Source organism: Mustela putorius, unplaced genomic scaffold (assembly GCF_011764305.1).
Source record: "Mustela putorius furo isolate JIRA1106 unplaced genomic scaffold, ASM1176430v1.1 tig00003845_pilon_pilon_pilon, whole genome shotgun sequence".
Taxonomy (NCBI): domain Eukaryota; kingdom Metazoa; phylum Chordata; class Mammalia; order Carnivora; family Mustelidae; genus Mustela; species Mustela putorius.
Genome location: NW_025421998.1, coordinates 91,898,878 through 91,926,053, shown reverse-complemented (window position 1 = coordinate 91,926,053; position 27,176 = coordinate 91,898,878). Strand labels below are relative to the sequence as shown.

The 27,176-nt window shown below is 46.2% G+C and overlaps 1 protein-coding gene across 1 annotated transcript in view; it reads left to right on the top strand.

The window, feature by feature from the left end:
• The window catches only part of KIAA1549 (KIAA1549 ortholog), a 135,054-nt gene that overhangs the window by 82,776 nt on the left and 25,102 nt on the right, over positions 1-27,176 (top strand). Inside the window, exons 11-17 of the mRNA XM_045089746.1 lie at positions 2,124-2,320; positions 3,986-4,101; positions 9,146-9,351; positions 11,016-11,239; positions 12,088-12,241; positions 17,894-18,211; positions 26,597-26,643. Of these exons, the coding sequence (XP_044945681.1) occupies positions 2,124-2,320; positions 3,986-4,101; positions 9,146-9,351; positions 11,016-11,239; positions 12,088-12,241; positions 17,894-18,211; positions 26,597-26,643 (1,262 nt within the window). The remainder of the gene's footprint in view (positions 1-2,123; positions 2,321-3,985; positions 4,102-9,145; positions 9,352-11,015; positions 11,240-12,087; positions 12,242-17,893; positions 18,212-26,596; positions 26,644-27,176) is intronic.

Genomic DNA, 27,176 nt, shown 5'->3' with positions numbered 1-27,176 from the left:
ATCATTAATTTAGAAAATACAGCCACATGGGGTCTTTACCTTTTGTTTCCAAGCAACATCTGTGTAGACCGCACTTCTAGTAAGTTTTGTCCCCCTCTGCTGGCAGAAGTCATCACTGCAGACTCCTTCCCTTCTCTTCACTGATCGTAGTAGATTTGTGGTGCTTAAAAGACCTTCGAGATCACCAACAGAAGCCCCTGGTGCTCATTTGGCATAAAATTAACACAGATATGGCAAAACCTTTTGCTTCTTTATAACACATTGTCTAAAATAACTCCTTAGGTTGGTTTGGCCTTTGTCTTTGACGGATGGACGGTCTCTAGGGGTGGAATGCAGCTTGGCTAAGGGTTTCGGTTGTGCTGTGGCCTTCTTTCCAAGGAGGACATTGGGACAATTCCTGAAATGCAGCTGAGTTTCCTCTACCTGCAAGCTCAAATTAATGACGCACGACCCCTCCCCCCTACACTTTTAGTGTCGCACAAAGGGAGCCTCACCTTTGTTGCCCACAGTTCTCTGTACTTTTTAGCACCTTTCCTGTGTTCATGCAGGAAGCTGGAAGCCGAGTGGGAAGCTCTGGGTGGTGGGTTGTAGGACTTCTGCGACCCCCAGTGTGAGAGGTGGGGCTTTTTTGAAGACCCCTCTCTCCTTCCTCCTTGTGCCCCCCAGGACTTCCGTTGGCCACTGGTTTCTAGAAATTCTCTATCTTGCCTTCTGTTACATCAAACTTTACAAATTCTTTTCTTTGAGGTTATCTATTTTTTCCTTGCCTCCTTTTCCTCCTTGGAGCCCCAAACTATTAGATGTTCCCCAACATTTTATCCACAGACTCTGTTTTCATCTTGAAAAATCTGAGGGGGAAAAAAAAAAGAGAGAAAAGTCTCAGGTTCCCTACCTGTCCTCTTCTGTACAGATTCTCTCAAAGTCCTGTCTCCAGCCCGAAATTTCCCCCAAGCTATTGTCCTCCGTGTCCAGCCACACAGGGCTACTCTCCGTTGGAGCTTTTTCTGCCATCTCCAACTAAGCGTGTCTAAAGTGAAACCCGTCTTTTTATCTCCTCAGGTTAGCATCCTTTCATGATGAATGTCCCTTTCCCTGCTCAGGACGCCTGCCTAGAAGTCATTGAAGTCATCACTGGCTGCTTTCCCTCCTTTGCCTCCTGCGTCTATTTTTGGCTTCCAGATCCTTCAGTCCGGTCTCTAGATCTATTCATTCCTTCCCGTTTCCATTGCTAGGGTTTGGGGCTCAGGCTTTTGTCATTTCTTGCGTGGGTACCGTTGGCCCTCCGACAGCCCTTTGTGTCCTGTCTGCTTGGATTTTAGAAATCTGCCTCTTCAGAAATATTTCATGGTTTTCTGCTCTAGAAACTGGCATTTGGCGTTGGCCCCCCTCTTCTCCCCCTCCCCACATTCTGACCCTTCTAGGGCAGCTGACGGAATGTCTTCCCAGCCCAGAAGTGTTCTCTGGTCATGATCTAGAACATTCTCTGTGTACCTGCCCCTTTTCATTTCCAAGTTCTACCTGTCCTGTGAATCCTGGCTCAAGTCTCCATTTCTCTATAAAGAATATCTCTCTCGGGGGTACCTGGGTGGCTCAGTGGGTTAAGCCTCTGCCTTCGGCTCAGGTCATGATCTCAGGGTCCTGGGATCAAGCCCCACATCAGCTCTCTGCTCAGTGGGGAGCCTGCTACCCCCCCACCGCCTGCCTTTCTGCCTACTTGTGATCTCTCTCTCCCTGTCAAATAAATAAATAAAATCTTAAAAAAAAAAAAAACAAAAAGAGTATCTCGCTCGTGCCACTCCCTCCGGAATCGCCTAGCATGTGATCGCGCTACTGTGACAGTGGGTCAGGTATCGTCTTGTGATACGATTTGCATTATGGTCTAGCTCTTTGATCCTGTACTCTTCTTTAATCTTTCGCCAGGGTCTGTCTTTTCTGCAAACCCTACGTGTGAACGGCACTGTGCACACGGTTAATGATTTAGCGATGCTTGTTGAATTAGAATGATGGGCTGGCAGGCACCATCTCAGGTCAGAAGTCAGCGCTCAGCAGTCTTACCAGCTCTCACAGTCCTCAGATTTCAGATTGACGGTCTTCACTTGTGTGTGTACGTGTGTGTGTTTTAGTTGCAGATCCCTAGTGTGAAGGGCTTTGACTTTGCTAAGCAGCATCTGGGTCAGCACAATAAAGACGACATCCTGATGATTCACGAGCCAGCACCACTGCCCGGACCTGTGAAGGACCACACCACGCCCTCTGAGAACGGAGACGTGCCGAGCCCCAAGGCCAAGATCCCCTCCAAGAACGTCCGTCACAGAGGAAGGTTCTTATCGGGCTTTCTGTCTTGTTCCCTGTTGCAGAGCATGTTTCCCTCCTCAGTTTTGTCAGTTTCCAGTGTCCCAAGAGCTGATGGTGAGTATTCCTTGGGTTCGCAGCCCAGGACACTGGCGGCAGCTTGCCCAAAGTCCACGAACCGGAGGGCTCTTGATCCACGCCAGGGGACCACCAGAGGTGGCCAGATTCTTTGGTGGTGTCCCCCTGCCCCGCACCTCGATACTTGATTAGCTCTTGCCTAGCCTGGTGGGTATATTCTGGGGTGATCATTCTGGGCCCTCTGGAGATGGTATCAGAAGAAATGTCTAAAAAGTGCACTGCACATCATAGGCACGCAGCCAGTGGTTGGCTTTGCCTTTGCTGCTGTGCCAGCGGCTGGCTCTGCCTTCATTGCTTTGCCTGCGGGGGACTTTCATCAGATCCTTTTTTCTTTGCTTGCTTTCCCTCTGGCCGCCTGTGTTGTCACCCTCGTTAGCATGTTTCCATGGACTCGGCACCGTCTCCTCCCTGTCCCACTCCCCATCCCTAGTGTCTTTCCATTCCTCCTATCAAAGGGAAGCAGGCGGAGGGTTGCATGTTAACATGCCCCCTGGAAGTCCCCCATCGCCCTCTGATCCTCGGAGAAGGGCCGTAGCTGGGTGAAAGTTCGGAGTCAGGTTTTATGCAGCTGCCTTCAGATCTCAGCACAATCAACACTAGGGTATGGAAGCCTCAAATTATCAGCCTGCCTTTGAGCTTTGAACTCCAAATCTTGATTTCCTGCAAAGAGGGAAGAAGTGTGTGATCATACCAACATTTGAAACGCTGTCACGATTTCTGACTTCCCAGAAAACCTACCCCAGGGGCTTCTGGCCTAGTTTTAACAATTTTAACGGATATTACACCACGATCTTTACAAAAGAAAATGAATTATGTAGAGAGATGTTATTTGCTTAATCATCTTGCTGGCTAAGACTAAATCAAATCATTAAAGACTGTTGAATATGTTAGTATAATTTTGCCATTTTTTTTTTCCTCTTCCCTTGGTCATCTCATCCTAAACATTTAGAGGCAACATTTCAGTGGTCTGCATGGCTAATGTAGGACTTTAGCATCCCTCAGGGGCCCAGAGAGAAGGGGTGCTAACTGGTTGAGGCCTTTGATTAGCCTCGTGCAAGTTGGTTCTGTGTCACCCTTGCTTTTGATAGGCAGAATCAAAGCTCAGGGGAGATCGTTGCTTTTGTATTGTAAGTATGGACTTCTCCCAGAGCTGTGGGGTTCTGTGGGGTTGACGATAGGACCATCCTGGGTTCTTTGGGATTCTGCAGTCCCCATTGACCTGGAACTGGGCCTGAATACAGATTTTATGATACAATCTGTGCCAGACTCAGACTGCCAGTCCAGAGCTCTGGTAACTGAGGGACCGTCCTCCAGCCGGCCTTTAGCTAGCTTCCTAGCATTTGTTGGAATGCCGCCTGCTGAGCCCTAGAAGCCGTGTGATATTGTCTTCAGGAGGGGACCATGTGCTATCCTTGAAGATGGTTTTTGGGAACGGTCTAGTTTCGGTCTGTTTTGCCCAGAAGCCTGACTTCCACATCTAAATTAATGGGACCTCTCCCCAACCCCCACCCTGTGTCGTCGTCCCCTAACGTTTGCATTTGTTTTGTGACTGTAGAGTTTCTCCCTCGGATGCTGACTCTACCGTAAGCGAGGAGTCCGGCGAGAGGGACGCTGGAGACAAGACACCGGGAGCGGTGAACGATGTCCAGCCCCACAGAGCTCCGCAGAGCGGTCGGTGACTCTTCCCATTCTCCGTGGTAAACGTAGGGATTATGAGATTCCAAGAGGATCAGGTTTTATGCTACTTCAAATGCTAGACACTAAAAAAAAAAAAAAAAAAAAAAAGTCTGCAGGGGAATATTCATCATCCATATGGTGAATTTCTCCGCATTGAGTATCACTGCCTAATGTCGAACTGGTGTCTGGATGGAGGCAGGACACCGTGCCAGAGGTTAGGGGATCGCTCAAGTGTGTTTTGAGGTTAATAGCCACGTTCCATTCTAGTTTAGAGTCCTAATGGTTTTCCTCCCCGAAGAACAGGAGAAATCAAATGAAAACCAGAGTCTCAAAAACTACCTCCAGCATTTAGGGACCTTCTTGTGATCCAATTCTGGATTTTTCTCAGCTGTCACTGCCAGAAGGCCCTTTATTTGTCATGGGTCCAAGTGCATCCTGTTGGGTCCTGTTGCTAGAGCCTTCTTCCTGCAGCTAGTTCCATGGGGTCCAACAGTGGAGCGCATTTGTGTCTGTAGTCTGCGGCTTGTTAGGTCTGGAATGAACTTCATGTCCACCCCAAAGGACTGTACTGTAGACCTCATGCTCTATGGTCAGACTAGGCCCACAGGTTCTAACTAGACTTAGGGACACTTTCTGGTGTGATGGCGAGGTAGTTTGGTTTTAGTTTCACAGATTCTGTTAATGAGTGTGCTCTTACATTTGCTGGAGTTTAATTTATATCTCAGGACTCTTTTAGTAATGCAGAGAAGAATGGGATGCCTCAGATATCATTTTTATTTTTTATTTTTTTATTTACTTTTTTATTTTTATTTTTTTTCTTAAAAGATTTTATTTATTTGACACAGAGAGAGAGAGAGATCACAAGCAGGCAGAGAGACAGGCAGAGAGAGAAGTGGGAGGCAGCTCCCCGCTGAGCAGAGAGCTCGACATGGGGATCGATCCCAGGACCCTGAGACCATGACCTGAGCTGAAGGCAGAGGCTTTAACCCACTGAGCCACCCAGGCGCCCCTCAGATATCATTTTTAATGCTAATTTTTAGACTTAAACATCTGTCATCGCAAATTTCTTTGTTTGAAAATGCAATACAGAATGAGCCATATTCTGTCAATGAACAGATTCTAGCTGGAAGCCAGAGGGCCTGATCTGTCACTGTCATGTGTGTAACCTTGTGAGTCCCTCAGCCTTTGGGGCTTCTGTGGGACTAAACTAGCTCATTTTTGAAATTCCTTCCCGCTCCTTCTTGATGTTAAAGAAAACCCCCTTAGAATAAGGGAAGAGTTTTTTTTCTTTGGATTCAGTTTCACAGAATCTTAGAAGTTGTCTGGCACCGTGAAGACAAGTGCTCGGTTTCAGATAGACAGGACTAAAATCTAATTTTGATCCCAGGAAGGAAATATTTGGGGGGGGGGCAAGAATCTGCTCTGGAGTTTCTCTCTTCCTGTTAATTGCTTATCTGAGAAAATCTTACTTTTTGTTCTTACATTTAACTCCCAACAGTTTTGGTGTATTCTGCGTGGGTAACAAAAATCAAAAGTCACCATCCTCGTATATTCAAAATCCAGGTAGTGAGCATGTCAGGTGTGGGACTGAGTTGCCTGTGGCAGGAGGCAATTGGCTTCGATGTTTTTGTGAGTTCTAGAAGCTTAGCTGCTGCTCTTACGATTTGGAGAGACACCACAGTCTGCATGTTATTTTCATGTTTTAGAAAGATGATTTTCTCACTGTAAATATCAATTCACTTTATTTCTGTAAAGCTGCCGTGAAGGCATTTTATTGCTTGCATAGAACTTAATTAAATAGCCTAGAGAAAAGATGGCAAGTTTCTAATCCTAGCTTTTGAATTTTTTTGGTAAACATGTGAAAGTCTTTCTTCTGTGGCAAGTCCGTTGCTTGAGAACCATTCGGGTCCCTCCTCCATGTTGCCCTGGGGCCAGCATCCCCTCTTATCCCAGCAGGTGGTATGGCCACTGGGTCCCTTCCCACTCCTTGGCCAGGCTTTTGATGGATGTCACAAGTCATCTGACATTTCCAAGACCTACATGGCAATGATCGCTGAGAAAAGAGCATGGTTTTGGTTTTGGTCCATTAGAGGTCATGCTTGATTCCTTCCCAGCTGACGGTCTGTGGAAGGCAGCTGGACCATGATGCACACAGGACTGTCCATGGATAGACCTTTATGAGGTTACTGACTCAGATGCCACTGTGTCATGGTTTTAGATTAAGTCACAGCATTACCAGGGGTTCCCTTTAGCAGAGCTGGGGAGAGCGAGAGGAGATAGGGAGGTGACGCACCTTCCTCGAGTGAAGGCGGTGGCATTCACAGTGTTACTGTGCCCCCACTGTGCTGTCCTTGTGCAATGCCACATCCCCCACACTTCTGTCAGCAGGATGCCAGCCAGTAGGTAAGGACTGTGAAACTCGCGTGTGCAAGGGTGTGATTTTGAAGTAGTTGGAACTTCATTAATAAGCTTTGCACAAATTCCGAATTCTAGAATGGAATTCTTAGCTGGAGCTGAGCGGACATCCACTGTGGCACGTGTGAAAGAGTAGGCAAGGCAGGAAAGTGTGGTCTGCTGAGTCTCCAACTCTTGGTTTCGGCTCAGGTCGTGATCTCAGGGTCCTAGGATGGAGCCCCGAGTCGGGCTGTGCGTTCGGCCGGGGAGTCTGCCTGAGGATTCTCTCCGTCTGCCGCTCCTGCTCGCTTGCCCTCTCTCTCTCAAATAAATAAATCTTGAAAAAAAAAAAAAAAAAGGTTTGCAACACAAATTCATAGTTTTAGAGAGATTGCACAGCAACTGTTTTGAGTGTCTGTCACATCAGAGTTTTCCAGGTCATTGTGGAGTGCTTATTTATGAAACGAGCTGAGGTCATAAATTAGAATTCTTTGTCTCTTTGGGGTAACATTTTATAAACTTAGTTGAGGTGACTGGTCGTGTAGTCCTGTGTTCAGCAGATGTGCGCTCTGGGACTGGAGTCCGAGGCGCTGGGACAGGATGGAGTGGGAGGGAGAGATGGGGTCCCTGCCTCACCGGATAGTAACTGGGGGGCCCTGGGCCTTGGTGCTGATGCCCTCTGGCTGTATTCACCCACAGATAATGAAGTTCGTATTTCTGGAAGTGTCCTATTGCTTCAGCATTTTATTTATTTATTTTTTAAATTTATTATTTTTTTAAAGATTTTAGTTATTCATTTGACAGAGATCACAAGTAGGCAGAGAGGCAGGCAGAGAGAGAGGGGGAAGCAGGCTCCCTGCTGAGCAGAGAGTCCGACTCGGGGATCGATCCCAGGACCCTGGGATCATGACCTGAGCTGAAGGCAGAGGTTTTAACCTACTGAGCCACCCAGCTGCCCCTTGGTTCAGCATTTTAGCAGCGGATACTGCGCTTCCCTCTGTCACTCTGCTCCATCGATGGTATCCCATACTCTGATTTCTATCATTACAATTTTGTTTTGTAATATTTGAATAGAAATGGGTTTTTATCCAAAGTCTCTAAACTTAACCTTAAGGCAGATTCGCACCCATGAATCTGTGTCTCCAGTTGTACTCGCTGTTGGTTATTGTTGTCCACATGTTTTGTGTGTGTTTGTGTGTGTGTGTGTGTGTGTGTGTGTTTAAAGTATGCAGTACATGGCAAACAATAAAAATAACCCAGTTATAAAATATATATATTAGAAAGGCTAGGTTCTGAGCAGTATGGAAGCTTGATGATTTTCTGGGCTTCTCGTGTGTCTCTGGGTGCAGTGGTGAATTCTAGAGCCATGAGCCATGACCACGGCTGGGGGCTGGAACAGGGCCCAGACAGGAGCTGGTCCCAGGCCTGCAGCTCGCAGGTACCCAGGCAGGCACACAGCACTGCGGGGATGATTCTTCCTTTGTCATCTGTGTGTCCTGGTCTTTTCACCCTCTTGGAGGAAAGCAGTCTCACCTTTAAGTGTCAGTAGCTTAATGCCCCCTCCCCTTTGTGACATTTGCTGCTACCTTGTAAGTTCTCTTATAAGGCTAAGTTTCAGTTAGCCAGGCTAGACTATGTGGAGAAGCTAATTACCTCCTTTTAGGCATCCTGTCTGTAATTTGAGCAGCGGCCGCCAGATGAATGGTGGTGCCCAGCTGTGCTTGTGTTGCACAGATAGGCTCCCTCCCTGCCCAGGGCAGAGAAAGAAAGCCCCAGAATAGCCTGAATCGAGACAACTCTGCCTCCTCGCTACCAGAGGCGTCATTCATTCACAGTTGCAACAACCATTTCTAATCCTGTGGGGTAACGAATGAATGTAATTCACACGGAGAGGAAGTACAAAGACTTACATACCACTGATGTGTGTGCGTTCCTTATGTCAAATAGCTGCTCCTATTTCCTACTGTTTTGTTCAAATCTGTCCTGTTTTATTTATCTTTTTACGATTTTATTTATTTGAGAGAGACAAACAGAGAGAGTGTGAGAGAGCATGAGCTAGGAGGAGAGGGACAAGACCGTTCCCTGCTGAGCAGGGGGGCCGACATGGGGCTCGAACCCAGGACCTGAGAACATGACCTGAGCTGAAGGCAGACACTTCACTGACTGAGCCACACAGCCCCCTCGACGATTTTTAGGGGTACTAGTCTTCTTTTTTTAAAGTGGGAACAAATCCCCCACATGTAGGACCCTTTCCTTCTCATGGGTCTTCACCTTGGTTTTCTTGGTGAACCAGAACTCAGAGGCCAGACGCAGACGCAGACTCAGAGGCCGTACCTGCAGACCCACACTCCCCTCATCCCCGGTCTTTTTCCCAGTATCATTGCCTTGGTGACTACGTTTCTCTCCTTCCAGATGAGAGCGGGAGGTCAGAGCTGCTGTCCGTGTTTCTCTAAAAGCTCCGTGAGCTGCTTAGTGACTCACTGCGCAGCTCCTGCCTTTTCCCTTCTCCTCCTAAAGACTTTGAAACACCTTTAGGCAAAACAGGGCACTAAGTTTTGGCACCAAGTAGCGTGAGGACCGATTACTTGCTGTTTCTTTAGGATGGCTTTACTTATTTGTGCTTTTGCTTCCCCTTTTGCTCCAGGGCCACCACCGCCCAGTTCGGGAAATGAGCAGCACTCGTCGGCCTCCATATTCGAGCACGTGGACAGGCTGTCCCGGTCCTCGGAGGCCAGCCGGCGGGTCCCCAGTAAGATACAGCTGATCGCCATGCAGCCCATCCCGGCACCTCCGGTCCAGCACCCCGGACTGGCCGACCGGGTGGCTGAAACCAACAAAATTAACAAAGAGGTATTTGCTCTTTTTTCCAAAAGCACATTTATATTTTTAAACATTCACATTCTGATTGGGTCAGTGCTTAAAAACAGGTGGGAGTTGCAGCGTCGGAAGGTTACTGAGGCGAGGAGCTGCTGACACGTATTCTCCGTTTTCAGTGTGAAGCTGAGTTTTTTATTTAGATCCAGTGCCATTCAAGGACACGGGCAGGCGTATGGCAGACGTGCAGAGAGTTGACATAGCAAAGCCCGCTGTCCTTCAGGAGTCCTGCTGGGGCCCTTGGCTGGTGTTTGGGAATTTACATTTCAGAAACATTCCCACTATTCCCAGAACAGAGCGGCTCACCGCGCCCAGATCGTTTATGCAAACAGTATGACTTATCTGAACATCTCTTTTCCTTCCGGGACTGTGGAATTTTGGCGCATGGTATGCGGAGGGAGCCTGTTGGACCGGCCCCAAGTACGCGTATCCTGGGCTTTGCATCTCTAATGGGCTTCCTTGCTGGACATTTCACATGCATTGTCACAATCATTGCTGGAGGAATGAAGCGACATTGTTCTGTGTGACTCTCCTGGGGAAGGCCTCCGAGAAGCTTGCTCTTGGTTTCCTCCAGACTTCGCCCCACATGCCATTTCTCTTTGCTTATTTTGATTTGCATCATTTTGCTATAATAAATGGGACTAGCTACTGAGTCCTATGAGTTTTCCTAATGAACCTTTGAACCTGGGGTGATCTTGGGACCACTGTAGACTTTGATCCCTGATAGATCCTGATAGACTATGATCCTTGATAGATCCACACTGGCCCCAAGGATCCAGTAATACCTTGTAAAATCCTATTCCATTGAATCCTGGAAGAGTGAGTTAGATCCACGTTCCTCCTAAGATTCTGGGAACCAGAAGGCCAGGCCAATTCACTGTTCACTGGGCCTTGAGAGATTTGTCCTGGGCTGGACAGTGAGTGGAGTGAAGCCCGTTTAGGGTTGCACCTAAGGCAGCTCCATGTTTGTCCATTTCCTGCCTCTAAGAAACACCAGCAGGTGTTCTGAGAACTACGGAGAACTATAGCTGTGAGTTCTGCCAGGATGAGGTAGTAGAGAATTGGTACAGTTGCAACCCCCTCCCTGCTTTAAAGGTGATCCTTAAAGTAGATGCTCTTACAGAAGTTCTAGAGTTCTTAAGGATCTTTCCTTCTTGCTGAGAATGTGCGCTGTGGGTATGGGGTGGTGTGCGCAGTCTCTGCTCACCAACGCTGGGGAGCCCCAGCCTTGCACAGCCCCGTCCTAACCTAGACCTGTCTCCAGCATCTCCAGTTGCACGTGCCTCTGTGCCTGCCTTAGAGCGGATTCTCCATCTGCTGGAAAAAAGGAAGGGCGTGTGCTCACCAGGCCGGTGGCCCCACAACTTGATAGCATACACTGCCATGTTTTTCTTTTCCTCTCTTTTTAAAATGTAGTTCTTGATGCATAGCAGGCTATGGGAGCCAGCCCTTGGGGTGGCAGGTTCTCTGCCCCCGTGTGTGGGTGTGGCTGTCCGTGTCACACCCCTCGCAGCTTCGCAGGATCCTGGGACGGCTGTCTGGGGGAAAGGGATGCCTTCCCAAGATGCTGTTTCCGCATGGGGGCCAGAAAGCTTCCAAAACATTCCATGTGTCTCCCTTGTCTCCCCTTGGCGGTGCAGATCCAGACGGCGCTGCGGCACAAGTCCGAGATCGAGCACCATCGGAACAAGATCCGGCTCCGTGCCAAGCGCCGCGGTCACTACGAGTTCCCGGTGGTGGATGACCTGTCCTCGGGCGACACGCGGGAGCGGCACCGCGTGTACCGCAGGGCACAGATGCAGATTGACAAGATCCTGGACCCCACGGCCAGCGTGCCCTCTGTGTTCATAGAGCCCAGGAAGAGGTGCGCCTCCCCAGCAGGCCCCCCCAGCTTTGCCTTCAGAGGCCCCGAGGGCTCTGCTCCCACTGGGGCTGCTCTCATTCGCCACCCCCTCCCCCGGCCCCTCCAGTTGCCACGGAATCTTGTTCCTGGGTGTGTTCTGCCTCCTGGACTTCAGCTAGTTGAAATCGGCAGTCACTCTTAGTTTCTCCGATGGTTGCCCCCTGGTTTCCGTCCTCCGTGCCCCCCACCTCTGCGGCATGGGCAGGTCCCTTTCTTTTCGCACCGCTGCCCTCAGAGTCTTGGTCTCTGGGTCTTCCAGACCCCTGTCCCTAAGGCACCGCATTTTCTCTCATCACTGCTCTCATTCACGTCTTGCTCTGTTCAACACCTGCCATGGTTTTGGTTACCTGTGGGGCCTGTGTTTCTGCAACAGGCGGGGCCCTGCCTCTCCACGCTGGCTGCTTTCCACCATCCCGCAGTGGGGACAGTGTCACTGCCCCCCACATTCATCTGTTTCCTGTTTCTGGCCCTCAGGGTGGTGGAGCCTTCACGTCCTGCCCTCTCCCCGCATCCCTCCCCTCCGTCAGATCCCGCTTGCTCTTCCAGACCCGTCTCGGCCGGAGAGCCAGCCGTGCTATCCGTAGCTCACGCTGACCTTGCGCTTTTCTCTTGTTCCATGCGTTTAATATGCTCAGGTGGACCGTAGCTTCCTCATGGCCGAGTCTCACACACTGTTTGTACCCTGCGGGGTGTTTACCACAGTGGCCAGCATATCCCAGAGGCTCAGAAAATACTTAGTGTGTAGTTGATAAGTTACGGGCAGGAAGGTTTATTTCCTATGAAGATAACCTTTTTGTTCCCCCCGGAAGCTCCAGGATAAAGCGATCTCCCAAACCACGCCGGAAACACCAGGTCAATGGCTGTCCCGGCGATGCTGAGAAGGACAGACTCATCACCACAGACAGCGACGGCACTTACAAAAGGCCCCCCGGGGTGCACAACTCTGCCTACATCGGTTGCCCGGTATGCAATGCCGCCCCTTGCTTCTGGGATCAGGGTGGGTGGCTCTTAGGGGGAGGAGAGTGAACCGTGGTGGCTGTGGCCCTGTGCGATGGTGTTGCCAGCTGGGCCCTGAGGCATGGGGGGAGGCGGCCGGTGGGTCACAGAGCCCAGTGGGCTGCCAAGAGAGCCCCCTGGAAGTGTAACTCTCGCGTTGGTCCTTTCTGTATGCAAGCCCGTTTTCTAACGCTTCGGGGTAGGTACTCCTTGAGGTTAACTGGAAAAGAGAAGGTTTTTTGTTTGTTTTGTTTTTTATCTTCCCCTGGTCAGATAATTGTTTGGGTTCCTTGGTAATAGGAGGGATATTTAGAGTTCTGTCTCTCCCTTCTGTTCCTGCAGGGCTAAGAAGATATTTTATTTGTGTGTGTGTGTGTGTGTGTGTGTGTGTGTGTGATCTGAATGGAAGAGAAAGCTTAACGGAAACTATGAAATACAGAATTAGATATTTTTGTTTTCGAACGGAAAGGAAAGGCCCACTCCGAATTGCTTGAAGTGTTCAAGGCAGACATTGATGGCATTAAGGCACACATACACAGACCCCATTGAGCCGGGGAGAAAGGGACCGCCTCCCCAAGGGTCTGAGAGACCCCCAGACAGAGAGGGAGCTCTAGATGTGGCCGACTCCATCAGCGCTAGACGCACAGTGGACACCTGGAGCTTTGTGCCAGGGGCAAGGCTGTCTTGTTGCACAAGACCCCTTCCTTCTTCCAGAGACACTCACAGAGGGCATCCTTGTTTAGCGAGAAATCAGGAATAAACCCTCACATCCTTGGAGAAGGGGTTTGTGACATGCAAGATCACTTTGGATAGAGCTGGTGTGCCCTTAGCCTTTGTCTCCTATTGACACAAATAACTAACCCTGAAAGATGCGAAGCCTGATTACACACATATGCCAAACACCGTAATGACACTGGGGCTCTATATCATTAAATCATGATCATCTGAAAGAACCCGACTTTTCCCTGGAAGCTTCCTGTCTTTCTAGTGTCCTAAAGACTGGGAGCGCCTGCTTATGGGGATGGGTGCGGTCCTGAAGGGCGCAGGCTTCTCCAGACGAGACTGCTTTGCTCCTGCCTGGAATGAATCCAGCCGGTGGGGAAGGCGCGAGTGAATGCCTCTGACAGGGGAGCTGCTGGCCGTTCTCACAGCAGATGGAGCTCTTGTGCTGCTGTCCTGTCTTGGACAGGTGGTTGTCTGGGCATCTGCGGTGTTTGCCTTCATCTGGGAGGACGGTCCCCTTGGCTCCCCACAGTGGTCACTTGAAGCTTTGGCTTTGGTCTCCCACAGGACTTGTAGGCCTGATGTGTGAAGCCAGTGATTAGAAGAAGGGGGGCTTCCTTCTCCCCCCTACCCTACGCCTGCTGCTTACTTCCCTAGTCAGCCTGGCTCCTTCCCTCAAAAGAAATCTGTACCAGTGCTAGCTCAATCCTGGCCCCTCTTTTTTTTTTTTTTTTTTTTTAAAGTAGCTCCAAGTTCTGTCATCTGAGGCCCTTGGGTCTCTCCATTTGTCTTCTTCAGTGATCTGAAATCATGCTGCCTTTGCTGGCGGTGGGGGTTGGGGGATGCTGGGGGAACTGGGATCATCTTTTCTCTTCTTGCTTTTTTCTTAGCAGCAAGTGGAGGGTTTCCTCCTTCAGCTGGTGGAAAGAAACCCTTCCCCAGAGAGCACCACCGCAGTTGACCGGCTTCATTTTTCAGAGATTCCCTGAAACGAAATTTTTCTCAGATGGACTTTTTACTTTCTGCAAAAATTCTGAAGCGCGTGCTCTCACATGCAGTGCCTTTTTGTGGAACTCCTCCCCCCCTTTTTAGGTAGTATTTAATTTTGAATATTTCACAACACATATATGTTTTTTCTTAAATTTTACACTTGGCCCTCAAAATATCTTTTCGTTATGAGCTCTTTTCTCTTAGGGTGGAAGAAATATTCCCGTTATTTCTTGGCCACTAGGGTCACCATTATAATTCAGGCCTCGGCACACCACGGGCCTCAGGACAGATCTGGCCAGCGACCAGTTTTTGTGAAGTTTTGTTGGAACACCATCACTCTTGTTCATCTGCATGTTCTCCCTGACTACCTCTTCGAGTGGTAGAGTTCTGTAACAGCAACGGAGACTATGTGACTCAGAGCCTATGATATTTTGCCACGTGGTCCTTTACAGAAAAAGTTTGTCTACCCCGATACTTTGTCACCCAAACCTGAGAGTGGTAGAAGGCTCTATCAATGATTCTGTGGCGACAGCAGGCACAGGCTGAGATTGTCCTCGGCCATCCCAGGTCACTCTCTTATAATACCGACAAATGATGCCCGATAGCACCAGGATACATCTTTTCCGATGACTGAAGGTAAAGAAGAAATTCCTACGTTCTTCTGAGAAATGACAGGTGGATGCATATCTGTGCAAGGGAAACAGATCGACTCGTAATGAAATTATCAGACTGAGATTCAAAAGAGCGGAATTCAAATTCCAACAGGGACCCTGGGTAAATCTTAACATCCGTCCACCACTGTTAATCCATTTGTTAATTCAGTACCACCTGTCTGTGAAACGCTGTGCCGATGTCAGGATTTAGAAAAACGAACAAGACCTCTTCTTGGTCTGGGAGGTGCTGGCAGTGGAGCCTGCCGGAGAGGAGACTGTTGAAGGAAGAAAGAACGAGAAGCTCTGACGTCCTGTGGCCCTGTAGCTCTTTCCTTTCTTGGCGGGATTCACGAGTCCCATCTTCAGAGCATCACAGCCCGTTTCTTGCTATAAGCGTTAAGCCGCTGGACTCTCAGTTCAGGCTTGCAGTGTTTTATGTGGCTGCACGCTCCCTTCCTTGCCACGTGGTGTTCTAAAACAAAATTCAGCTGAGTAAATTTGAAGATCTCATTAGCTTTATTCAGCAGTTCATGAATCGGGCAGTGTCCCCACCCAGCAAGTAGAAGAGAGCTCTGGGGGGCAGTACAAAATGCAAGGTTTTTAGAGACTCAAGGGGGCAGAAAAAGGAAGCTTTCTAACAAAGAGTGGATTGTTTCAGGCAAGGTCACCTTTCTTTGGGGGAAAAAGGGGGGGTCTGTTGTGCAGATTACCTCACTAGGGCTGATCAGGAATTTCCAGATCGACTGGTTAAAGGTCACATTCCTGGGAGAGGCTGGAAGTCTTGCTTTGCTCTCTGGGGGCAGTGACTCCATTCGGGGCCGGTCCGTCGTTGCTTTCTTGCTTGCTTTTTTGTTTTTTGAAGAACAGCTGCGCAGTCATTTACTGGAACCACTGCTGGGAGCATCCCTTCTGTCTTTGGAAAGACTCATTCACTTACCAGTGGGATGTGTTTACAGGGACACTTATCCTCTTACTCCTCCTGTTAGGTTGATGACACACTCCTGGCCGCAGTCTTCCGCCTCTACTCCCTAGGAAAACCCAAGAGTGGGAAAAAGGCCTGCACACGGACCTTTTATCCACCTCACCGGGAAAAAAACACAGAGTTCTTCCAGGGCTTCGTCATAGATCCCCTTTTGGGGCCCCAAATCCGTACTTAGAATTCGTAGCTGACAAATGTCACTTAGTAGAACCTTTCCTGGCATAGCCCCTTTTTTTTTAAATGAGTTTTTTTTTTTTTTTTTAGATTTTACTTATTTATTTGACAGACAGAGATCATGAGTAGGCAGAGAGAGAGAGGGAAGCAGGCTTCCCACTGAGCAGAGAGCCCAAAGCGGGGCGCGATCCCAGGACCCTGGGATCATGACCTGAGCTGTGACCTGGGATCATGAGCTGAAGGCAGAGGCTTTAACCCACTGATCCACCCACCCAGGCGCCCTGGCATAGCCTAGTTTTAAGGAAACAGACTTCTGGGGCCAAGGGGTCCCGCCTCCAGCAGGGAGAACGCCCACTCGCTGCTGGGAGGGGCAGGCACCCGCCCAATCTCAGGAGGGCAGTCCCGGCTCAGGCCAGTGGTTTCTGTGGATGAGTCGGGGCCTGGTGATGCCACAGGTTCAGAATCAGCCAGGAGAATCCGGAAATCTGAGCTTTAGTATGAAATTTTCAGATTTTAAGAAATATTGACTCTTTATTTATTTTAGATGGCACAGGCCAAGCAAAACAGGTCTCTGGGCCATGTGTAGTGTGCCAGTTCGTGGTCTGGTTTTCTGTCTGGAGTTAACCAACTGCTGCCCTTCAGTGTTCAGTGCTGGCTTGGATAATAATGGATTACCCGTTGGACGGAACCTAATCATGAGGAAGCATTTTATTATTTTATTTTTTTACGATTTTATTTATTTGACAGAGAGAGAGAGAAAAAACAGGAAGAACAGGAGAGGGAGAGGGAGAAGCAGGCTCCCCATTGAGCAGGGACCCCGATGTGGGCTCCATCCCAGGACCCCGGGATCATGACCTGAGCTGAAGGCAGAGGCTTAACCAACTGAGCCACCCAGGTGCCCCGTGAGGAAGAATTTTAGACAGTTGTCTGAGAGTAAGGGTATGTCTGTGGAACAGAGATTTTTCTGTATAAGTTATTGATCCAAACATTGATACAGACAGGAATGTCTTCTTCCAACCAGCTGAGCTGGACTGGGCCAGCTGGATGAGCGAAGCATTCTAGGTACAAGGCGCCCACCCTTCCTCATGGAAGACGCAGGATCACCAGTCCCTCATGCCCAGCCCCTCCTCTTCTCAGGGTGTCACTGACAGTGACTGTGACGGTGCGCTTCCGGCACCGGTGACACCGGGAAGGCCTCTCCTTACTTTAGTGTCCTCTTTGTCTCTTGGGAGTTGACTCCGTGTATATGACAACAGTATTTTGCTCATAAAGCAGTATCAGGAAATAAGATTTTAAGAAACCTTAGTTGTTACTTTTATCCCTGACTCTTCGACAGTAGGTGTAGAATATAAGTTAAACCTTTCTGGGTTGACTCATGTTATCCAGAGGTAAATCCATTTGAAAGACGTGAAAGACATGGGGTTTCTGAATCAACACTTTCTATTTACTATTATAAGCAGTTGTTATAATAAGTATTTGAGTTGTTTATACACAGACAGGCACGATATGGTGGTGACTTTGAACTCTTCTGGGTGGTATGTAGGGCAACTTTTTCTTGCCATAGTCAATAGACTGCTTTAGTTTTTGGTATGTGGGAAAAGTTGACTTGGTATTTTAGTATATAAGACTGAGACATTTTGTGGCTTCTTAGGGGCATTTAATAAAAATACATACTTGCAGGTATTGACATGCATTTCCGATAGTGGGTGAGTTCTTTTGTTTTTGGTTTTTTTTTTTTTTTTTTTTAAATTTTTATTTTTTGACAGAGACGGTGAAGAGAGGGAACACAAGCAGGGGGAGTGCCTGAGCCAAAGGCAGACGCTCAACCACTGACCCACCCAGGCACCCCCAGATAGTTGGTTGAGTTTTGCTGGCCAAATGATTGTTGACTATTTTCACTTTTTTCTCTCATCCTGATTTAAGCTCCCCTTGCCACTGCTAGCTACCCTATAGCTGTTATGTAAAAAATTCTTACGGTAAACTTTTTCCTCAGTGTCCGTGAAAATTCTTAAATTCCATTTGGGCCCTGTGGTCACGTTTTTGCGTCATCACAGGAGCTCACCTTGATCCTCCTTCCCTTTGCTCTTTGCCTTGCTGCAGTCCGATCCCGACCTCCCGGCCGACGTGCAGACACCGTCCTCAGCTGAGCTGGGGAGGTATCCAGGCCTGCCCTTCCCAGCCTCCCAGTATATCCCGCCCCAGCCGTCCATCGAGGAGGCGCGCCAGACCATGCACTCCCTCCTGGACGACGCCTTTGCCCTCGTGGCCCCCAGCAGCCAGCCTGCCAGCACTGCGGTCCCAGGCCCTGGGGTCCCAGCCGTCCTGCCTGTGAACAGCACCCCTTCCCGGGAGGAGAGGCGAGTCACCCAGTGGGGGTCCTTCTACAGCTCTGCTCAGACGGCCAACAACCCATGTAGCGTAAGTACTGGCCTTCTAGAAGTCTCTGACGGGCCAGATGTTGGAACTTTGTTGCCTGTCTCCCTCCGTTTCAGAATCACTGCAGTAACACTCGTTTCACTTGATAAGAATTAAAGCTTGGCTGAGGTGTCTCAGTTTTCAGTATTTTTTCCCAAGTTAATTCTTAATGTTGGAAGCACCCTTTTATGCAACTCTGGTATTTAATGGGAGTCTCTTCCTGGGTTCCCTTCAGTGCCATGAAATGGAGATGGGGTAAGTGTCAAAGCATATTCTCATTGATGTCTTTATAAAGGTGCAGTTAGAATGTACCAAGTCATTAGGCTTCTTCTTAGAAGGCCACCTGGGACCGGAGTGGTCCTCAAGGCTCCAGGAGTATGGGCAGCTAGGCCACAGGCAGGCAAGGCCAACCATTCCAAATATCAGGTTTCCATCTTAGGACTTAATATCAGGATTTCATCTTCCATTGTTATCCTTTTTTTTTTTCCCATAATCCCTCAGTCCTTTCCAGTGTGTCTTCTCAAAACATGGGGGAAGGGGTAAAACTGAAGGATGTAAAATTAAGTATTGTTTTGCTAATTCCAGATTGGATGATTGAACTAAAACATTCAACTCTGGAGGGAAGTTCATTAGACCCAGTTTCTCAAGGAGTGCTTATACCGGGTCGTCTGATTTTGCTACCCATATTAAGGTGAAATTGGGTGGTCATGAACACATGTTAAAGGAATCGTCGTCTCTGAAATTGTTTTGAATTTTCGAAGTATGTGGTTAGTGATAGATTCTTCCCTTCCATAACTGCTACCATGTGGTGAAAAATATTCCATTTCATTGTTTTTAATGTTACAACTATAAATATTAACTACTTCATATTTATAACTGGTAGTTTATAACCTTTAAGGAAATGAGTGATACAGAACGAACTCTTTGGTAAAGCGAATGTGGCTTCAGCTGCTGTCCCTTCACTTTAAGCTTCTTTCACTTGTTTATACATCCAGGGAGCTTTATGGAGCAACTGCTGTGTTTGGGTATTCTGCTGGGTGTTGGGGGTACAGCAGTGCACAAGGCACAACTCCAACTTCTGTATTACAGCAGGGGGATATGTGGAAAAATTGAAGCAGTAATTTTAAAACTGCATGGTGGCTGCCTTGGCAGGGGTAGAGTACAGTCAGGGAGCACCTGCCTGAGCTGTCAGGTGTTTAGAAGGATTCTGTGGCTAAAACGGCATCAAAGCGAAGTCTAAGGTTAGTTAATGTAGAGACACATGGCAGAGACAGAATTAAAAGTATCCAGTACAAGCTTCTTCTGAACAAGATGGAAGAACAATGTGGGATTACCTGCCTTCCAGAAACAACTAAGATAACAAGGAGGGAAAATATATATAAATATACATACACACATACATATCTGTGGGTTTTCATAGCCCTGGGCATTAGGCAGCAAAGGAGAGGGCTTGCTAAGAAATGGGTTGAGCTCTACACTTATTCCAGTTCATTATCTTGAGAGAGTTTCTAGCTGCGGTGTAGGGAGGGAGACCCTCTGGCAGAGCGCTGTATTCTCTCTGAGTTGAGAAAGATAGAGTTGGAGACTAGGGAGGAAAAGATAGCTAGATTTCACAACAGGGAGTACAAGAAAGCTGAGAATTTTAGAGATCTGCAGGGAACCTTCATCTGAATACTGACCAGTTTAAGGGTATGAGGAAATTACCCAAGCCTGGGGAAAGAACCACCTAAAAAGATTAAAGCGAACAGTCCTCAGAGCTCACACAGGTGTGGAGATAAGTCCCTACTGTGGAATGAATTGTGTATCCCCAAATCTAAATGTTGAAGTATAAACCCCCTGTGGCTATATTGGAGCTGGGATCTTTCAGAAGGTGACTAAGGTTAAATGAGGTCATAAGGTTGGAGCCCTGATCTGATAGAACTGGCACCCTTATAAGAAGAAGAGACACCAGAGCTTGCTCTCTCTGCTATCTGAAGATATAGCAAGAAGGTGGCTGTCTATAAGGCAGAAAGAGAGCTTTCACCATAAACCAAACCCTGCGGGAGATTTGATCTTGGACTTTCAGACCAACTACTGCAAGAAAATACATTCCTGTTACTGAAGCCACCCATTCTGTGGTATTTTGTTAGGACAGCCCAAGCTGATGATTACAGTTCCTTTCCTTCCAGAGCAGAAAGCTGCATAATTCATGGAGCACCAGTTAGGTTACTCAGAAGGGACATTACTTTGCTTCAGTAGTGGGACAAAATGAGCCCCAGATTAAAGCTTCCCTAGTTCTGCCTCACAAAGCAAAAAACAATACGTGAACCCAAACAAACCTCAAAAATATGTATAAAAATCAAAAAATACATAGCACTCAACAAGTTAAAATTAATAAGGTCTGAAATCTAATCAAAACTAGCCAGATAAGCAAAGAGGCAGGAAAATGACACAGAAGTAGTAGACAAGGATTTTAAAAGAATAGACAAATGGAAAACACACACCAAGATGTTAGACTTAAATTCAGCCCTATCAATAATCCATATGAATGGTCTAAATATTCCTATTACAGGGCAACTATCAGTGGAATAAAACTCACAATCTAATTATCTGTTGCCCACAAGACACAAATATAAAGCCACAAATAGGTTAAAAGTATGGAGAAAGAAAAAAAAAAGCCTGGAGATAGATGAACTCTGTTAACACTAATCATAAGAAACTGGAGTGGCTCTATTAATGTTAGCCAAAATGATTTCATAGTAAAGAATATTACACAGGGATCATTTTATAGTAATATATTAGTCAGTTCATCAGGAAGACATAAAATCCTAAATGTTTCTGTGCCTATGACAGAGAATCAAAATATGGTAAGTAAAAACTAATAGAACTTTACACAGAAATAAAGCCATTGTTATAGGCAGAGACTCCAACACTTCTCTTTCAATAATTGATAGAATGAGTATATGGAAAATCATTAAGGTAGAGAAAAATTGAACAAGTCTTGCATTCATACTGATTATGAGCTTGAACTAATTGACATTTATAAAGGGCTTTACCCAAGAAGAGCAGAAAGAGTACACTGTATTTATACGGTGGGCTACTACTCATTGATAAAGAGGAATGAATTATTTATACATACAACAATTATTTATACATATGACAACATGGTTGGGTCTCAGAATAGTTATGCTGAGGGAAAGGAGCCCCCCCACCCCCAAAAAGTGCATATTGTATGATTCCATTTATATGTAATTCTAGAAAATGCAAACTACTTTATAGTGACAGAAAGCAGATCAGTGGTTGCCTAGGGATGGAGTGAATTTGGGAAAGGTTATGGGACAGAGGGATTACAGAGGAGCACCAGGAAGCTTGGGTGGTGATGGATATGTTCATTATTTGGTTTATGAACATGGTTTGTGGGTACCAACATTTGCCAAAATTTAAAAATTTGTATACTTGAACATGTACAGTTCATTGAGTGTCAATTATAATGAAATGAAGGCTGTGAAAATTTTTGCTCCAAAATGTTTTTAACAATGAAATTGGTTCTGAGGGACTAATACAGGGTGAGAAGTAGGAGTGGTGAGACATGAGGCAGGAGAGAAAAAGCAGGAAGCTCTTGGGACAGAGCCTAGACCTCATCCTGAGGGTAATGGTCAGACACTGAGGAGTTTTGAGCACTCTAAAGACATAATTCAGTGTGCCTTTTTGACAAATTGCTCTCATTTTAAATTGGAGAATGGTTTGTCAGAATGCAAGACCAGAAGCAGGGAGACATTTAGAAAGTTTTCATAGTAATCTTGGTGAGTGATGTTGGTGGCCCCAACTAGCATGATGCAGTGAATGGATTCCAGAGGAAGAATCTTCATGTCCTTAGTGTGTTTAATTGCTAATGGCCCTGAGCCAGCCTATAGGAAGGGGAATCCAGAGTACTGAAGGAGGAATTGTCTTTAGAAATGAAGGGGTATATTTCTTGCATTTTAATAGCGGGTGTGGGGAGGAGTTGGGTGCAGATATAATCATGTTTGTAGTGGGCGACGAGAAGTTGAGGGACCTCCCATCTCATTGTGGCTTCTGTTTTTCACAGTGGAGAAAGCAGAGCCACTTAGTGAGAATGATTCAAGTGTGGCAGGGCAAGAGATTCAAGGGAGATTCAAGAGATTCAGAGATTCAAGGGAGAGCAGAGATTATGCATACCTTTTGTAGAGAATGGAAGAAGACCATTTAGGGACATAAGAGTAATTACTTAGTGGCATTGAAGCTCCTGTTGAGACTGGCTGTCACGAAATTATAGTGGCACGAATTAAAGTTCTGGATTTTTGTTGATCAGCATTTGGATACGCAGGTGGAGACAAGGAGAAGATGGGCAGTTGGATTGATCCGAGAGTAGAGGTTTCTCAGGCAAACGTGATGAAAGGACAAGGGGCAAGAGATGCGCAGACTAGAGGGTGCAGAGCACCTGGGTGGCACAGTTGTTAAGTGCCTGCCTTTGGCTCAGGTCATGGTCCCGGGATCGAGCCCCACATTAGGCTCCCTGCTCAGAGGGAAGCCTGCTTCTCCCTCTCCCACTCCCCTTACTTGTGTTCCCTCTCTTGCTGTGTCTTTCTCAGATAAGTAAGATCTTAAAAAAAAAAAAAAAAAAAAAAAAAGTTGTTGAGAGGCTGCCATTGAAGTAGCAGTAGATCATACACTGTAGGGCAAAGACAGGGAGTTGGGGTCCATTCAACATGCTGCAGCTTTGTAGGTTCTCCCTCTAGCGTCCTCGGCATCATGTAGGTTGGATCCACCTTCATCTCTCACCACCCCTGCGGGACTTCCTGATTGTTTTCTGGCTCCAGTCTTGGATGTAGGATATGAGGGTGGTGGCTGACCTGTAAAATGCCATTTATTGCTCTTGAGCAGGCTGGGGAGTGGAGAGGCTGACACATCTGTGACCATCTTAATTTCCCTTTTCCTGGTAAGGGCTTATACGTACCCTACCTGCTAGGAACCCTGAATAATTTGGGGCACTCAGCTAGTTTTTCTGAATCATTTTCCTCCATGAGTAGGCAGTGTCCATTTGATCTTCAGATTCAGCTTTTTCATTCACTTTAGGGAAGCTTTCTTTAATATCTAAATCAATTTTCTTACTCTCTTCTATTTATTGGAGTCGAAGATACCAATTATCTTCGTGTTGGCTCATCTTTGTTTTCTGTACCTATCCTTTCATTCTCTAATGGCTTTAGCTACTTTGTCCTGGTTTCTCTGCCTTCTTTATGATTATCATGGACCTTTTGTCTGTGGCATTGATTTGATTTGGAGCCATATTATTCTTTTCCCCACTAGTTGATTTCTTAAAGTCATAAAGGCATTGTTTCGGTCCTCAAATTTCCATCAATAATTAGGTCCCAAATTATTTCAGTTTTCTGGTCTCCCATTTCCATTTATTCTATTCGTTTATCATATCATCTTTGAACTTAAAAAAAGTATTTGCTATTCTTACTATTTACCATTATGCAGCCACAGTCCTTTTTTATTCCTTGGCTGCTAGTTCTCTCAGTTTATGGCATGAATCTGTTTCTTTCTTTGCTTGTTTGGTTTCTGCTGGTGAATTTTAGCAATAATTTTTGATTGATTTGTGTTACTATTTTTATTATTTTTTCATTGTTCTTAGGTTTTGGAGATGAACAATTCCACAATGATACCTTAATCTACCATCTTTTTTTTTTTTTAAAGATTTTATTTTTTTATTTATTTGACAGAGAGAAAGGGAGATCACAAGCAGGCAGAGAGGCAGGCAGAGAGAGGGGGGAAGCAGGCTCCCCGCCAAGCAGAGAGCCCAACGCGGGACTTGATCCCAGGACCCCGAGACCATGACCCGAGCCGAAGACAGAGGCTTAACCCACTGAGCCACCCAGGCGCCCCCTTAATCTACCATCTTAACCAAGAACTCAAATCCATAGCAAGATTTTTATAAACACTCTTAAGAGAGTGGTTTTCTTGTCATGGACCTTGGATATTACCCTTATTTGTTTTGATAATGATAGCTGTTTAATCTAGTGAAAAGCAAAATCATTGGCTATATATATGCATATCTAATATAATTTGATGATGTTTATAAATTGGTCATAAATTGCTGTTTGTTGCCAGGAGGAACCTTATCACCCTTTATTCCCTCCTTTGACTACAGTAAAAACATAATAATGTAGATCTCAGGATGTCCTCAGTTACCACGTGAACCTTATTTACCATCTAATGACATTTTTTTAATCTTTTTTTTTTTTTGCCAGTGTAAGGGTGTTAGTTTTGCATTGGTGAGAAGGCTACTTAATAGGTGATGGGTGGTGTTTCTGCTTTCCTGAGTAACGTTAACCTCCCTGGAGCTGTCTTCTGAGTACCAAGTATGGATGTCTGAAGCAGGACATTTTATAAGTAGACCCATCCCAGTCTCCACCGACGATTTAACATGTCTTTCTTGCTCTATTGGCCTGTTTTATACTGAATAGAAAGAAGGGATTCATTAAAATGGGATTTTTATTTGACATCGCTGGTTGAAACCTTAAAATTCTATTATGTTGCCCAAAGTTTTATATAGCTGTGACCCACTTAAACACCTGTCATTATGTCTCTGATTTTTTTTAATCCTTTTCACTGGGGCCTGCACTACTGAAAAAATCACTTCCTTTTTCTGATTACAATAGAGTTGAAATCCCTCGTACCAGAATAACAAAACAGGTGGGGTAGACAGCTCGTTTTCACTCTTCTGTTAGTTTATCACTTACTGGACCTCCTGAAATCCTGATATGTAATATTGATCTTTTTTGTTTTGTTTTATTTTGCACATGAGTATGTTTAAAAAATCAAGACTGCTGAAAAACACAGGGACCACTGTGAATAATCTTTATCTGGTCTCAGATTTCCCTTTAATTATTTGAGAAGGAATAGAAACTCCTCTTCCTTCTATTCTTCCCTTCTTCCATAATCCCCTTTGCCTGTTTGACCTCAAATGGGGAAATGTACAAGGTTCTCTTCTCCCTCCCTCCGCCAAGGAGATGGAAGCAGGGAGGGTCAGAAGATGAAGTAATTTAAGCACAGTTTCATACATAATAATCCTTTCAAACTGTATGAGGTATAGGGTTCATTCTATCCTCCTTGGCATCACGAAATAGGCCCGGGGAAGTTGAGTAGCTTGGCTAGTCTGTTTAACTCCAAATCCTCTACTTTTCTTCCCAAAGAAGAGATTTATTCAAGGGGCGTATATCTGGTTTGGAAACCATGGGCCTTGCATGCAGTGGTTAAAACCTGGTCTCTTGAGTCAGAAAGACTTACTAGGAGGAAATTACTTAACTTCCTTGTGAGTTGATTTCTTCTATAAAACGAAGCTAGTGAGCCCTTTGTTTCTGTTACTGGGGCTGGAGTCAGCACTCATCGTGCTTACCCCAAAATACTAATTCATTAAATGGCAACTTAAAATATATCTAATATGAGAGCAGGTCCAGAAGCAAGTCTGACTTAGTAACTTCACTTGAAGCTATGGATCCTGGACAACCAGTTGGTTCAAGCTGACTGCAGTTGGATGGACTCTGGCCAGAGTCCAGTCTCTGCTTGTTAAATCTGATACCCAAATATCGACTCACAGCTGTTGAAAGGAGTGTTGAAGTAGGAGTCCCATGAATGTAGAGTCAGGATGTGTTGATATCATGAGGAACACAACATAGATACATGTTTCTTTAAACTGGATGCCATATTAGTATTGTTTTCGCCAAAGAACACATGGTTAGCTGAGATTAACTCAAGTAAAAAGAGCTGATTGAAGGATATAGGCATTGGGGCAAAACATATGGGCAGGAGTACGGCTGGGACTCCTTGGAGCCAGAAAACTTTAAGAAACTGAAGGTGTTAACCTCATCTTTAAGCATATGTCTAATTTCTGGTTCTTGTTTTATTCTTTTCCTTTTCACAATGTTCTACAGCACAGTACAACACTCACGTACTTTAGTTTTGTGGGTGTGTTTGGATTGCTGCTGGAAACCCGCTGGCTGTGGTGACCATCATGGCCCATGTGGGTAGAGTCATTTGTACTCAGTGTGACCACAAAGGCCTATCTTTTTAGCAGAAGGTACAGATTTGTAGAGAATACGCCTGTAGGGAAAAACAGAGGCCAGAAGGCTGTTACTCATATTTTCAAAAAAGAAAGAAAGGTCTAGAAATGAGTTGTGTGGGTTTTTTAAAAGCATGATAGTTTCAGTTCCCCAGGCTGAAACGTCTGGCATTATTGATGGCAGAATGCTTAAATGACATGCCAGCTATCTTATGAGAAAATAATTCTCTTGAGAGTCAATCCTGCAAACCCAAATTTGTGTGTTTGCTATTGTCACTTTCTAATAAATGTGGAATGTTAATCTTCATCTTCTTGTGGTTTTCTTCCAGAGATATGAAGACTATGGAATGACTCCCCCATCAGGCCCATTGCCGAGGTAAAGTTTTTAGGAGAAAATGCATTAGGACTCCCTCACATAAACTTTTAAAAATTTTGTAAACTCACTTTTTTGAGCTAATATTTAGAGCAGATAAAAACTTCAGAGTTGTGTGTTCTCTTGGACTAATCTGAAGAGGAGAAAAAAGGTGGAATTTACGGTCTGCTTCCAATAATGACAGACTAGATAATTTGCTGAGGGCAACTAGAAAAGCTAGACAAGATGTTAAAATAAAACAAACCCAAACCCAGATAGCTAACAGGACAGTGAAGTGGCATGGGGCCAAGGTCCAGGAAATCCAGAGAGATGAGCCCTGCCTTTTGGGCGAAAATTCTCCCAGGGGCCCCTGCTGATTCCAAAGGATGTGACTGAGAAAGTGAGCAGGACTTTGGACAGACTCATGCAGCTTGGAGTCTTGAAAATTCGACATGAAAGTTGTGGGATACATCTCAAGGCATGCTCGGGGGGGAGTTTGATGCCTTAAGTGAATCAAAATATATTTGAAAAGAAAAATGGCTGGAAACCAGTGATCT